The 15,366-nt window shown below is 35.9% G+C and overlaps 1 protein-coding gene across 1 annotated transcript in view; it reads right to left on the bottom strand.

Annotated features, from left to right (window-relative positions):
* Window positions 1-15,366, bottom strand: part of LOC138700413 (neural cell adhesion molecule 2-like) — a 300,957-nt gene that overhangs the window by 187,940 nt on the left and 97,651 nt on the right. Inside the window, exon 3 of the mRNA XM_069827031.1 lies at window positions 8,043-8,187. Coding sequence (XP_069683132.1) covers window positions 8,043-8,187 — 145 coding nt within the window. The remainder of the gene's footprint in view (window positions 1-8,042; window positions 8,188-15,366) is intronic.

Raw genomic sequence — 15,366 nt, 5'->3', positions numbered from 1 at the left:
GGATTAGGAATTCAATTACAGCTACTCAAAGTGCATACCACAGAGAATTTGGTGTTTGTAATCCCCACCCCCCAAAGAAACACAATACTTGGTAAACAAATTGGAAACAACTGGATCTCTAAAAGAATATGACAAATATACAGAATAAAAAATAAACATCTGCGCATCTCATGACAGGGAATAAAATTCCTGTTTAATTTGACGTTAAAAAACTGGTCATTAAGTGAATTTCCAGCCGAATAAATAAAGAATTTTCAACATTGCAATTGAGGTTAGTAATCTCCAAAAGATACTCTACATTTGAGGTATAACAAATTGTGGCTAGCATCATTCGTTTTGAAATAAAGAAAGAAAGAAATGTGTCAGTTCTATATAAATCACTCTGTATAAAGTTTTGGTATTTTGCGAAAATGTGAAAAGATTAAATTTTGAAAATAATATTTAATTATTAACATTTAATTTTACATTGTTCTTAGGGAATAACATATAAATTTGAATATATTCTAAAATTCGTATGGTCACGAACATATCCTGAAACTTTGTGTGCGAACCATGTTGAAATGCGTAAATATCGTTTCGTCTTTCCCCTTGAGCAGACTATGGCTGTGAACTAAGCTCGCACAGCACAGCCCGTGTTTGTACCGCGGTTATTTAAATCCCTTTGCTTAGTTGATGCGCCAGCAAGTTTTATTATGATACATAATTCCTAGAACTGTCTTGTCAAGACAAAAGAACTTGAAGGCTGAGCTGGATAATTAAATTAACCCCTCCCTTCTCTCTCTCTCTCCCAACCGCTATTATTATATATGAATTTTGTATAATGTGGAGTCTGAGTTGATGGGGGAACTTGGGTCACGCAAAGTGCAGAAGGGAGATTCATGGGCTCGTAAAATGTGGAGCCAATTCTCAAATAAACAACCATTACGCGTGCCCAGATTTGCATTTTAATCAGCTAAGGAATTCCAAGTCCTTCGCCTCAGATTTATGGCCGCAAGTTCCTAGACATTGTTACACAAGATAATATACTGCAAACTGCTAGTTTATTAAACTTGGTTACAAGTTAATCATGATTAATGACCTAACCGTTCTACCTCCATTCAATATCTTTACTGCAGAAAATGTTCAGTTTTGAAATATAATGTTATAATAATAATAATAATAATAGTAATAATAATAATAATAATAATAATAATAATAATAATAATAATAGCAACATTTTTGTTATTAGTCTTAAAAGGTGACAAAAACGATAAATTTAATTTGAGGGAGATAAGGGAAACTGAGTTATTGCAACATTAACTCAGGCACTATGGGTAGGTACAACACATTACGGCAAGAAAATTGGCGGTAGGTTTTAGCGAGGTACTGGCGTTTCGCCTACTGGTATTACATTACTGCTGCATTGATAAACATCATTGTCACACGGTGCTATCAGCGAATAGGGATTATAAAGAATGGACACTGAGCGAATTTTCCTGTGTTTTGTTTCTCTGTGCGCCGGCGTTTAGTTCCACTTTCAAGCGCTAGAGGTTAGTGTAATCGACCATACGCTAAGATAATAATTGAGTATAGAGTTGAGACACAGGATCCAAACATCGCCTACCTTATTGCATAATCCAGTAACGCTTTGCTTGAAATAAATTCAAGTTAACAGCTTTTCCTTATTTCTCAATGAAAAACTAGTAGTAATAATATTTTTTTTATATTTCGGATATAATAAATTATATTATAAAATACTATATATTATAAAATTATGTATCAAATTCGTTTAATATTTGTATATAATATAATATAGGTATTTGGTTTTACTTCTCATAAGAGTTTTGTTTTTTCATTTTCACTGCTATCAAATCATTACATATTTTAATTGTTGGGGTCAACGTCTCAACTCTCATTATAAAGGAACTCTAGAGTCTAGACATTACAATTAATGACGGATTTATTATTTTATAGATCCAATTTATTTTATTTGGGTACATAATGTACCTAGATGTATTAATTATGTCTTATATATTTAGGTACCGACGCGAAGTGTCCATTCTTTATAATCCCTATTCGCTGGTGCTATAATTCGCCTCCCTTAGTTCGCACCGAGGGCAACGCTCACAGCTGTGAAGAGGACTACAGGTTTGGCTCGTCGCTCAATGATGTGGACGGTTGGGTGAATGACGCAGTTAAATACGAAATAAAAGACCATGTGGTATCGGTATGTCTGTATGTGATCTGAAAGCTACTAGGGCAGATATCAGTTATCACTGCTCAGTGAGACTCTCCAATAAATACGGACAAAATTTAAGGAAATAAAGAGTGTTAGTTGGGAGGCCTGACGGAAAAAGACCTTTGGGGAGGCCGAGATGTAGATGGGAAGATAATATTAAATGGATTTGAGGGAGGTGGGATATGATGATAGAGACTGGATTAATTTTACTCAGTATAGGGACCAATGGCGGGCTTATGTGAGGGCGGCAATGAACCTCCGGGTTCCTTAAAAGCCAGTAAGTAAGTATATTTTAAAATTAACTGCTTACATACTTTACATGAAAATCTCCACTGATAAAACTAAAATAAGTCCACCGTTGTGGCTCAGGGGTTAGCGAGTATAACTACAAACCCAGCGGTCCCGAGTTCGATTCCCGGTCAGGACGAGTTGCCTGGGTGAGGTTTTTCCCTCACTCCTATGGTTGAATATCAGGTAATTTTATCAGGCGATTGGATCCCCACTCATCTCCGCCACTTCCTTTCCTCCCCCATCATCCTTTCATCACCGCGTTTTTGGCTTTTCAAATCACTCTACAGGCGGCCTCCTGAAGCTACTGGCTCTCTCGACCGGCTCCGTGGAATGTAGTTCAGCGATGTTGGATGGCTTCTGCAACGAGTACCTGAGGCGGACCTACTCGGGGGAGGAGTTTCGCCTCGGATCGACAGGAGAGCCTTGAGGAAAGTTGCTAAAGTACGAATGGTATATGGTTTTCTGTTGACTGTAGGGATCGGTCGTTAAGGGAGTCATGTGGTTAGGTCGGTGCGCGTAGGGAATCTGTGACACGCAACTCATTCCATATCGAAGGTTAGTGCAATAGATCTCAATAGGTTGCAGTGCTGGGCCATCCGTGCCCCCCTCAGTTAAATTTATTCCATTCCATTCCAAACTAAAATAATTGCTTTTCAGTGACAAAGAACTACTACTAAGTAAGATCTGTATAAAGATGAAATGTTAGAAAGAGTTAATGAAATCAATTATCTTGGCTTTAAACCATCATTTTTAAGAAATTTATATATTGCTACAAACATTTTAAAATGTAATAAAACCATGGGCATCATTAACAATGTAATGGAACTTTCCTTAGTCCAAGAAGATATGCGGTGTCATCTACAAAAAAAAAAAAAAAAAAAAAAACCCTAGTAAAACCGGTACTTTGTTATGGCAGTGAAGTTTGGATTTTAAGAAAGAATAACGAAAGTAGAATTACTGCTAGTGAAATGTGGTATAAAGCGAAGATGGGAGTGGAACTGTTTCTTTTGAGTAACGAGATTTAGGTTTTATATCAGTTCTACATATCTGATCTTATAAAGCGTTAAACACCCTTAAACTACAGCCACTAGACAAAGACTTCAATCTTGCAACTTCATATCAAGTTATTAAAGTCGTCTTGAAAACATTTCGACTATGGAAGCATCGTCTTCACGTCGATAGATGTAACTTCTCACATTTTCCCTTGTCAATGACTTCTTGATGGTAAAAAGAGTGTGAAATCAGATTTAGAGAATCAAATCAAATCACACCTGACTTGACTTGAACTCAGTAATTTCTTTCCAGATATCTGCTGAGAAAATTGGTAGTGCATACTTGCATGGACTCCCTTCAATACTGGCACTGATTTATCACCACATTCTTTCAAGAGAACACTACAAATTTTCACGCAACACTAAAATTAAAGGTGACTTTCAGACATTGGAATTGATGAATTTTTTTTTTTTTATAAATTTGCTATCAACCTACTCAAAAGTGACCAAGAAAGATTTGTATTTTTCATATCTTTCCTAATGACACTTGCGAATCTAATTTTCAACTACAGGGTTGTTATCAGTTTGCGTTACCGATGTACTGGCGCGCGGATCCTCGGCGAGGACTGCGGTTGCGGCCGCCAGAATTAATACCGTAACAGCGCAATTAAACTACAACACACTTACATTATAATAGATGCTGAAAATGTCGACTCTCTTGTCACATTCAAGAGGAATATCGCTTAAATATGTTCTAGTAGACTCTTCCGGTTACTTCCACTGAAATTCTTGTAATTTTTACTCATTGTTATCATCTTTCAGTTCCTGAAGTTTATGTGGATTAGACTGATCCTCTTTTTCATAGTAGCTCACAGATAAAAGTCATGTTGTTCGAGAACAGAACCCCCCCCCCCCAACTCGAGACAAATTCTATTTTACCGACGTCACTCCCATTGACGTAATGAAAGCCATCCGACGCATCAAGACAAAAGCCCAAGGGCCAGACAACATTAGCATATTACTCATACAGAAAATACAAGACATAGCAATACCTACAATTGCACACATATTCAATAGTTCCTTAATCACTTCAACTTTCCCTAAAATATGGAAGAAAGCTTTCGTTCTTCCTCTTCCAAAAGTCAAAGTTCCCACCGACCCGAACGACTATAGACCAATCAGTATCCTGCCAGCCATATCAAAAGCACTGGAAAGAATCGTACACAGACAAATTACTAACTACATGAACGAACACAAACTATTCGACAAGTATCAGTCAGGTTTCAGAGCTGGACACAACACAAGCACTGCTCTACTTAAAGTGACCGAAGACATTCGTGAAGCAATCGACTCTAATAAAGTAACAATACTAACACTTCTTGACCTTAGCAAAGCTTTCAACTCTGTAAATTTCGACCTGCTCACCCATAAATTGAGAAATCTGCATTTGTCAGAGACTGCTGTGAGTTGGTTCGAATCCTACTTACGGGAAAGACAACAATGTGTTGTATCCGGGAATCGAAGCTCTTCCTGGCTTAACATAACATCAGGTATACCACAGGGTTCGGTACTCGGACCATTGTTGTTCACAATATATGTCAGTGATATTACATCTCATGTAAGGCATTGTAACTATCACTTGTATGCTGACGACCTTCAATGCTACATCTCTTCCCGCTTAGATCGAATAAATGACGCTATAGATAAATTGAACGAAGACATTGACTCGATTGTGACATGGACAAAGAAATTCCATCTTAATATCAATCCTGGAAAGACACAAGCAATCATATTAGGACACAAACGGCAAACCGACGCTGTAAAGCACCTCGACATTTCCCCCGTTAAAGTAAGTACAGTGCATATCCCTTTCAGTTCTTCGGTAAAAAATCTTGGCATTCACATGGATAATAATCTCAACTGGGACATGCAAATCACAGAAACCTGCAGAAAAGTATATTCTATTATTCATGTGCTAAAAAGGATAAATGTTCATCTTCCCTCTTGCTTAAAAAAGTCCCTTGTGCAGACACTTGCATTTCCCTATTTTGACTATGCTGACATTTTACTGACTGACCTTTCCAGCGACAACAAAATGAAACTTCAACGTGCTCATAATTTGTGTGTACGTTTTGTAAGCAATGTTCGTAAATATGATCATATTACCCCATCCCTGGAAGCAATAGGTTGGCTTAAACTAGATAAGAAAAGAAATTTACATTCACTTCTCTTTCTCTTCGAAATCTTGAACTCTTCTATTCCTTCGTACCTGTCGTCTCGCTTCACTTACCTTTCTTCCCACCACAATCTGAACACACGCTCTCGCCATGAAACAATACTAACAATACCATCCCATCGCACCTCTTCATACTCATCCTCTTTCACAATAGCCCTGCCAAGAATCTGGAACTCGCTACCTGCTAGCATCAGGGACTGTCGAAATAAAATTCAATTCAAACGCAAACTTACTAGGCACTTGGTCAGTAATTGAGACTCGTTCAGACATGGTTTCTTGTAAATAGTTCTTTTAATCTACCACAAAATATCTCAATATCCGGTAATTTCATCACTATAGAATTTTGTTATTGTAGGTTTAATTTGTAATTTAGTAAATACAAAAATATTCTTTGTTCTTAACTTCTATGATAAAATGTCTAGCTTTCATTAATCAGGTATTCTTGTCGTACTTTAATTTTTATTGTAATTGTAATTGTAAATTTAATATTAATTGTAATCTTATTGTTCATGTTATAGTTGTAATCCCCTGGTAGAGGGGCAGAGAAGGCCTGACGGCCTTATCTCTACCAGGTTAAATAAATAAATCTAATCTAATCTAATCTAATATCATCTAATCTAGCTTCTGTTGAAACTGATCTGTTTCTGTGGCGTTTTTTGTTTAACACAGAACGGTGCTGTGAAATTTACTCTCTAACTTGTGTACAACCTGCCTCGTCGGTGATAGAGTACACAAATAATAATTTTAAGATAATTTATTTTATTTATTATCTTCTCAATTTTATTTCGTTACTTAATTTTTCCAAATAAAGTATTTAGGGTAAGGTTGCCTAGTTCCGTAACATATTTAATAAAATCTATATTTATGCCAAAATTATAATAAAAATTTTCAAATAACACCTAAATGACGTTATTTGGACCTTTAGCTACAGTTTTTACAACATTCAGTGTCAACAGTTTCACAAGTTTTATATATATGATTCTTCATTGTTATACAGTGGCTCCTAAATACGTGACAGGGATCCAAATTCCGTGATAATGGTTTCCTAATTCCGTGATATTAAAATAAACCTCATTAACTGCTCAGAAAACAAACGTGTATTTGGAAAAACACTTTAAAGTCATGGTATATTGTTTTAATATGGATTAAGAAAGAAATTACAACATAGAAAAGGCCCTAAGTGACATATTTCATAGAAAATACTTGTGTAACTACATGAATACATATTACATAGGCCTATTAATATATTATGAACAAATAAACTGAAAGTTAAATTCAATACAAAATTAAATTTTAATAAATTCAATTATAACACAATTATTTCTCATTATTTATATTCCTAACAACAGCAGTAATTAAGTTAAATATATGCACTATTATTTTATTATAATTATAATTGATGTCTATAACTTATTTCTATTATTATTTCCACGAACTATTTTCTTTCATAGACATTAATTTTCACAGTTTAGCGTTGGCATCACCGGTAGAGTGAGCCAGGAAAGAGAAATATGAAAATAAATCCGAAAATGGGAAAGCTCCTGTAACATTATTGTTGTCTCATAATGTTTAAATAATCACAGACATTGATTCAGCTGACTATAATCTACATCATTTTTATAATTCAATATTAATTCTTATCTCAAATATAAAATGTTTCTTCAGGAGCGGTCACAAGAGAAAGAAAAACTTTCTGGTCAACTACCTTTCACTGAACAAAGACTTCTGCAGTCGACTGCTTCTATTCAAAAGGTGGGTAGTCAATAGAATTGAAAAGAAAACATCTCCTGGCATCTATTAGATATTTCAAAAACTTAAAAGTCAGAGACCACAACTCCATGGCAGTCAATTGAAATTTTATCATGGGATTAGGAGTATTACGGAATTAGATACCTTTATCCTACACAAATAATAATTTTAAGATAATTAATTTTATTTATTATCTTCTCCATTTTATTTATGTTACTCAATTTTTCCGAATAAAGTATTTATAACGGAAGATAACGTACTTATCCACACTTATAATTAATATGTCTTGCATAGAAACACACTTTCTTCTAGAGTTAAACAGCGAGCCATTTTTTTATCATATCTCATACGAAACTGCACTCACAACAATCATACAATTGCACAACAAGCATGGTGCGTTCAACGTGAAGAGGAATCGTGGAGCAGAGTGACTGGCGGACAGTAGACGAGCGCCGACCGGGCAGTTCTACACACCGTTTTTCGGTAAACCGAACCAATAACAACTCTGTATGAATTACAAGATTCAAAAGTAAGCGGTGGAATTTGTTGTACTCACAGTGAACGTTGAGGGTCCAAGTGTCTTCCTGCGCACTGCCGCTGATGTGCTTGTTCTCCGCACGGCAGGTGAGCGCCTTGCCCGAGTCGTCCACCTGGGGCGAGAATGTCAGTGTACTTGTCGTCACATTGCCATCAGGACTAGTCTGCAACACGCAAAACACGTCCGTCTATTTACATTAACTGTCAAGTACGAGGGCGATCACGGTTTCTGCGCATACCTATATGCAAAATACATCCGCCTATATACAGAATGCAAACGATATAAACTGCCAAAAATTTTGATGGTAGGGCATAACTGTCAAAGTTTACCCAGAAAAAAATGTTTTGTGAGTTTTGGGCAAATCGCAATATAGCGAATGTAGAAGCTCCGCCCACGACCCCTTCCACTTTTCCCCTACTAGCTCACCGGACACCCTACGTGATAGGTGAGTGTTGTGTCGAATGCACATTTCATGTGGGTGGGGATAACTTCCCCTACTGGCTTTCGCTATATTGCGATTTATCCCCAACTTTTTCGGAAAAGAGAGCAGATAAGTCATTATTTTACTTTTCCCGATACGTACGCTGAAGCAGTCGTTTGTTACTTTGTTGTGTATGTGTTGGGCGCAAGGTCATTGGCAAAGGCATTCACGTTCAGTCGAAATGTAAACAAATATTTAAACTGCATTCAATCTTAAAGACATGGTATTTTACAAATTATTAAAAATAAAAGTATAAGAATAATTAAATTTCACGTCATTTTCTTCAGTAGATAGATATGTATGAGCAGTTTTTATCGTTTACTCCCTATATAGTTACTGTTTAATATGAAGCCAATGCTATCACTACATTTTTGGAACTACTGTTTATACTTATCGTCAGGTGTGAGGGTTAACATGTGATCACACGTCACTACTTTTGCAGCACTGCAGTAAAAATACTGCTCAACTCAATAGTGCTACGTGTGAATAAGTGTGTAACTGACAAAGTAGCGTCTACCGAACTCGCTGATCGCTACTTCTTATGCTGCGCGCAGATTGCAAGTAGCGACGTTTGAACTTTGAACATGGTTCTCAGTTTGCAGTCGTGGTATTTTTATATTGGTATTGTTGAAAATTTTCATTGGTTCCGAGCAGTGTTGCTATCCGAATGTGGCATTATTACTTTAAATTTTTTAGCGTTTTATGTTATTTAAATTAATGATTTGTGGTATTTGAAAAATACACAACATTGGTAGTGTATAATGTGATAATAATTTTTTTTATTATGTTTTTAACTTTCTGTAACAGTATCAAATTGCCTGCATTGTTTAAAAAAATGGTACGCGTATTGTTGATTATCATTAGAGTATAATGACACTTTTCTGTTGGATTTATAATAAAAATAATATAATTCTGAATACTAATTAGGAGACAAAAATAAATAATATATTACCTTAACCCTTCGCAGCATAGTAAGCCAAAAAATGAAAACAACATGTAAATTTTTATGTTTTTCATATCATGGACCATAACAAAGTTTCGATCTTTTTTATCTTCAAAATTTTAACGCCGCACACAATTTCAAAAAAATTATGGTCGCTCTGAGAGACCACTATAAGCTTATCACAGTAATGATTTTTATATAATATACCAATTTAGCATAATGATATATTTACTATAGTTTTACAAATGTATAATTTATTAATGTTGTTCTTTTTGTAGTTCAGATATACCATTCATTCATTCATTCATTACTTTTGATGATACAATTTAAAAACCATTTTTATCGTTCAGACACAGTGCCACTTTGCACGTTGACCACAGATGGAACCTCTATGTATCCTCAAGAGGTGGTTGCATGGTGGAACATCTGTGCTATAATTGTAGAGGAAGGAAGAAAACTGTGGTTCTTCTGAACAACCATTATGCTGCAAAGGGTTAACTAATAATGATGTTGATGATAATGATAATAATAATAATAATAATAATTTATTTATTTATTAATAATTTATTTAAACTGGCAAAAATAAGTAAAGCAGGCCTCCTTTTCCGCCCAGTTAGACTCTAACAGCCCTGCCTATTACAATAATATCTACAGTAAGATCGAGAAGTCCCTCTGTAGTGCTTGTGTAGCCCAGAATCCGCTAGGCACGAGAATTCAAGTCTGGACTGAAGGGTGTAAAACCGAAATGAATGTGTGAGTGCCAATTTTCTCCTGGGTAACTAAACTAACGGAGGAGCGGAAGGACTTCTCGATCACACTGTAGGACGTACAACAAAGACAGTGCTTGTGGAATTTGCAAATTCTGATTATTTTTACAATAATTGAAAGGCACTCTGATTAACAGAAATCGTTAGTCTAACGCAAATATCAGAAAACGATATTAAAAATGAATTGCAAGTTATTCTGGCCCAATACGATAATGAGTGATTAAAAATACGGTAATAGTATTCTGACACTTGAAACAATTTCTTTAACATAATTACTCCCTTTTATCGTCCGAAGGAGAATTCACAATAACATATTTCACTCAAAGCTTTGGACTGTGCCTGTAATGCCACAACACTACACAGAAGTTACGCTAACCTGAAGCAGCCCCACTCACACTGATTTATGATTCTCTTTGTAAATTGGTCGGATCAGCAAACATCAACTTCATTTACGCGAAAACATAGCAACAAATACAATCTAGTATTAGTGACACAGAATTTTGTTTCACAACGTTAGACTCGTATACTGCAAGAATTTCACTTCAATAATCACTTAGAAGTTAGTTACTCCTTTCCATTGACGCCAAATAATTTAGTAGTTGATACAGCGTTGTTAAATGACGACTGGTATACTGATCGGGAGTTGTGCTCAGGTATAGGTTCGATTCCAGTTTGGACTGATTAAATTATTATTTTTTTTCCGAAGTCTTCCAAATTGTAAGTCAAATGACAGGTAACCTCGTCCTCATCTCGCCAAATACTATTTCACTATCACCAAGTTCATCGCGCTAAGTAACCTAGTAACTGATACAGCGTCGTTACATAATCGACTAAAAAACTCACCCCTATTGTCCGTTGATCAGTCACTTTAAGTTAGCAATATGCAACGAAACCCTTATATTCATATTTATTATCATCATACGGCTTTCTTGTAGGCCTAGTGGTTTTCCTCACATTTCTGTATACGGTCCATCATTACATTTGATTACATTCAATCACATATTCTACTATATGTTACCTCTCATCTAATTTCCTCCTATCATCCAATCCATACATTTAAACTCTACTTCAAACTACTATTTTCTTCCCCTACCCGTTATGACATTCAGTACTTTAAACTCTTCGATTTCTTTATCTTTTCTCTATTCCATTCCCGATAACTATTCAATATGGTCTACATTACTTTTGTTTAGAAATATTCTCGGCTACAATCTATTCAATCCTCCTCTACTAACATTTCTATCTTTCATTATTATTATCCCTAATTTTCTGTTTATCTTCAAAATATTTTTATCTCTGACTAATATTCACTAATTATCTACTTTTTCATCTACATTACCCTATTATCTTATTTAGTGTTCCAATGCTCGAATGTTCGTAATACTTCGTTGCTATAACTTGTTCAATTCACTTCGCACTTTTCCACTTTCTTGTCAGCTTTTAATGATCTCCCCCTACTCGCACTCAATTTCTGCCTACTCCACTTCCCATATTCTTCCTCTGTCTACTAAATGAACACTCAATATTGTTTACTTAATATTTCTACTTCATTTTACCCTAACTACCTTTACTATTTTTCTTCTCATTCGTTAATTCAATTAATCATTTCCTTAACTAATTTTTCCTCTCTCTTGTTCTCGGTTAAACTTCATAACACTAAAGGCTGGTTCATAATAAACCGGGAACGGAAATGACAACGAGAACGAGAACGGAAATATTATTAAAATAAATGTATTTAAATGTGAGCATTCACAATTAACTATTGTGAATGCTCACATATAAGTACATTTAACATTATTTCCCTTCTCGTTCTCGTTGACGTTTCCGTTCCCGATTTATTGTGAACCAGCCTTTACTGATCGAATCCTCACAATTTTTTGATCGCATCTAATACCTGCGACTAGATCAGATTCTTCATCTAGTTCACTTATTACAATTCACACCTTTTTGTTTGCACTTCCTTACTCCTTTACCTATCTTAAATCCTTAAATTCGTATGAAGGCGAAAACATTACCCTTCGAAACGATGCGACTTTTCTATACTCCACCAGCAACAGAGAAAATCCAAGCGAAATCTCCCGTGAATAATCCAGCATTGATTTGTACCTAACTGAGAACAACAATCAAATATTATTTAGCAGACAATAGGTCACGTGAATTTATGCGAAAGGAAATGTTTACATCGGAAACCAACCTGAAAGGGACGAGGTGTGACGTCACAGTGCTGGCCTCGCTGATATGCGAGGCATGTGGACAGGTTGCTTTCAATTATTAACTTGAATCGTACGTTGTCAAGGAAACGAATTGGCCGTCATTCATGTGTGCGCAGTTTGACGAACAAAGCATTCCTGCGGTCCGAATGGCAGTGCATGGCTGCTGGATCATTAACCCATTCATTTGCTAATTAATTCACTCTCACGTCGGACTGTTTGGGCCGCAATCTTATCGACCTGGCACTGCATAACTCCCGCTAATGCAAATTACACTCTTGATACACTCGCACAAGATTCATAGGGTACAGTCAAGTCAACTCGTGTGCTCGCTTCAGAAGTTGTCGTCTCAATTGTTCAAATTTTCCTCTTTATTTCTTTACCTTCTAACAATGCAAATTATAGAGAAATTTTACTGTTATTCCAATAGAGAGACATTTTCAGCATACCATGCATTCCAAAATGTGATTTTTTGCGTAACATCAATCTATGCACAGTCATTTTCCTAAAATATTGGACGGGTTTGTTCATAGATCTACGATTCTATTAATCTGGAAATGACGCACGTGATACACTGAAAAAATTATACTAAAATTAATAGGTCCCTATTTCGAATCAAGAACAAACAGCGGCGATTTATTAAAATTGAAATCAAAATATTTTTTAGTAATTTTTATATTATCTAGCCACAACAATTTGTCAAATGAAACATTAATACATCTTAATGACAGCTTCTGTCAGATGCGTTTCCAATTCACTGTGGGCTAAAGCAAGGAGATGCACTATCACCTTTACTTTTCAACTTTGCTCTAGAGTATGCCATTAGGAAAGTCCAGGATAACAGAGAGAGTTCGGAATTGAACGAGTTACATCAGCTTCTTGTCTATGCGGGTGAGGTGAATATGTTAGGAGAAAATCCACAAACGATTAGGGAAAACACGGGAATTTCACTTGAAGCAAGTAAAGAGACAGGTTTGGAAGTAAATCCCTGAAAGACAAAGTATATGATTATGTCTTTTGACGAGAATATTGTACGAAATGGAAATATAAAAGTTGGAAATTTGTCCTTTGAGGAGGTGGAAAAGTTCAAATATCTGGGAGCAACAGTAACACGTATAAATGAAACTTGGGAGGAAACTAAACACATAATAAATATGGGAAATGCCTGTTATTATTCGGTTGAGAAGATTTTATCATCCAGTCTGCTGTCAAAAAAATCTGAAAGTTAGAATTTATAAAAAAAAGTTATATTACCGATTGTTCTTTATGGTTGTGAAACTTTGACTCTCACTTTGAGAGAGGAACATAGGTTAAGAGTGTTTGAGAATAAGGTGCTTAGGAAAATATTTGGGGCTAAGAGGGATGAAGTTACAGGAGAATGGAGAAAGTTACACAACACAGAACTGCACGCATTGTATTCTTCACCTGACATAATTAGGAACATTAAATCCAGACGTTTGAGATGGGCAGGGCATGTAGCAAGTATGGGCGAATTCAGAAATGCATATAGAGTGTTAATTGGGAGGCCAGAGGGGAAAAGACCTTTGGGGAGGCCGGGACGTAGATGGGAGGATAATATTGAAATGGATTTGAGGGAGGTGGGATATGATGATAGGGACTGGATTGATCTTGCTCAGGATAGGGACCTACGGCGGGCTTATGTGAGGACTGCAATGAACCTCCGGGCTCTTTAAAAGCCAGTAAGTAAGTAAGTAAGTAAGTAAGTAAGTAAGTGAGTAAGTAAGTAGGTAATGACAACTTTTAACATTGTATCACTAAGGGATAAAAAATATATAGACGGATCGGATCGAGGAGACGACTTCCAGATATGGATGGTAGATGTGAATATATAGAATAAGTAGTCGCGGACAGCCGATGAGGGGTGGTCCTCCAGCTTAGGGGTTGGGCGAAGGGCTAACATCCCATCACCATAGACTAGAGCTAATTTGATTAGACCTAATGTAATGATAGTAAAAGAGGAGATATATTGTAGAATACGAGAGGAAATAGAAATGAAATGGTAGAAAAACGTAAGTTATGGTGTAACCATAGTCTAGTATATACCTACGGTCACGAAGCTTGAGTTTTGAGGGTGCTAGGAACAATTGATTGTGCCGGTACTATTTCGCATTGTCTGTAATGAGGCGATATTAGCGATCCTAGTGGTTAGCAACTATCTATGGATGCATATTTACTACGTATTGAGCTTCGTGACTGTATATACAGGGACCTCATTTTATTTTTACTAACATTTCTGATATTAACCTGGCTATACCTTTATATCGACGGTTGCTACTCCCTTCCACGACTGGAGTTCGATGGCGTAAAATACAAACAAATCTCTTTACTAGGTATATGAGGGAAGAAAAGTAGTTAATCCATTTACGTAAACTAGGAAATATCACGCTTTTGAGTTAGATCATTTTCATTAGGTTTTTGTTTAATCAGAATACAGTACACTATTAACAGTGAGTGTTTTCACTCACGAACTGAGCTTTCCATGCGGACGTATTCATTATGCAGTGTATATTATACTGTATACAGCACATTAGCGTACAATATAAAGAATGAAGTTAGATTGAAAAATAATCATAATATGGATATTTAAACACGTTTTTTAAAATGGTGGCGGTTCATTTCGATACAGTCTTCAGTTCTAATGTGTGTAATTCCAATTACCAGTTTCTTCCTTCGTACTAGTAACTCTGTTGAAATAATTCTGTACTTACTCTGTAAAAGAGTACCTTACGTAGGTACTGTAAATTCAATCTTCACTTCTGCTCGATCCGAAAAGATAAAATTACTCAGACATGCTATCTACTGTCCGTCCAAGTGGTTATGTCGCAGGATCATAGAAAGGAGGGAAATCACGTGAATTACTTAACGAAGCCCTTTTATTTAAGTTATTTTATACAGTTTTATGGGTATAATATTACGTAGA

This window comes from Periplaneta americana, chromosome 5, assembly GCF_040183065.1.
Source record: "Periplaneta americana isolate PAMFEO1 chromosome 5, P.americana_PAMFEO1_priV1, whole genome shotgun sequence".
Lineage (NCBI taxonomy): Eukaryota > Metazoa > Arthropoda > Insecta > Blattodea > Blattidae > Periplaneta > Periplaneta americana.
Note: the sequence above shows the minus strand (reverse complement) of the source record. Positions and strands in the feature narration are given on the sequence as shown.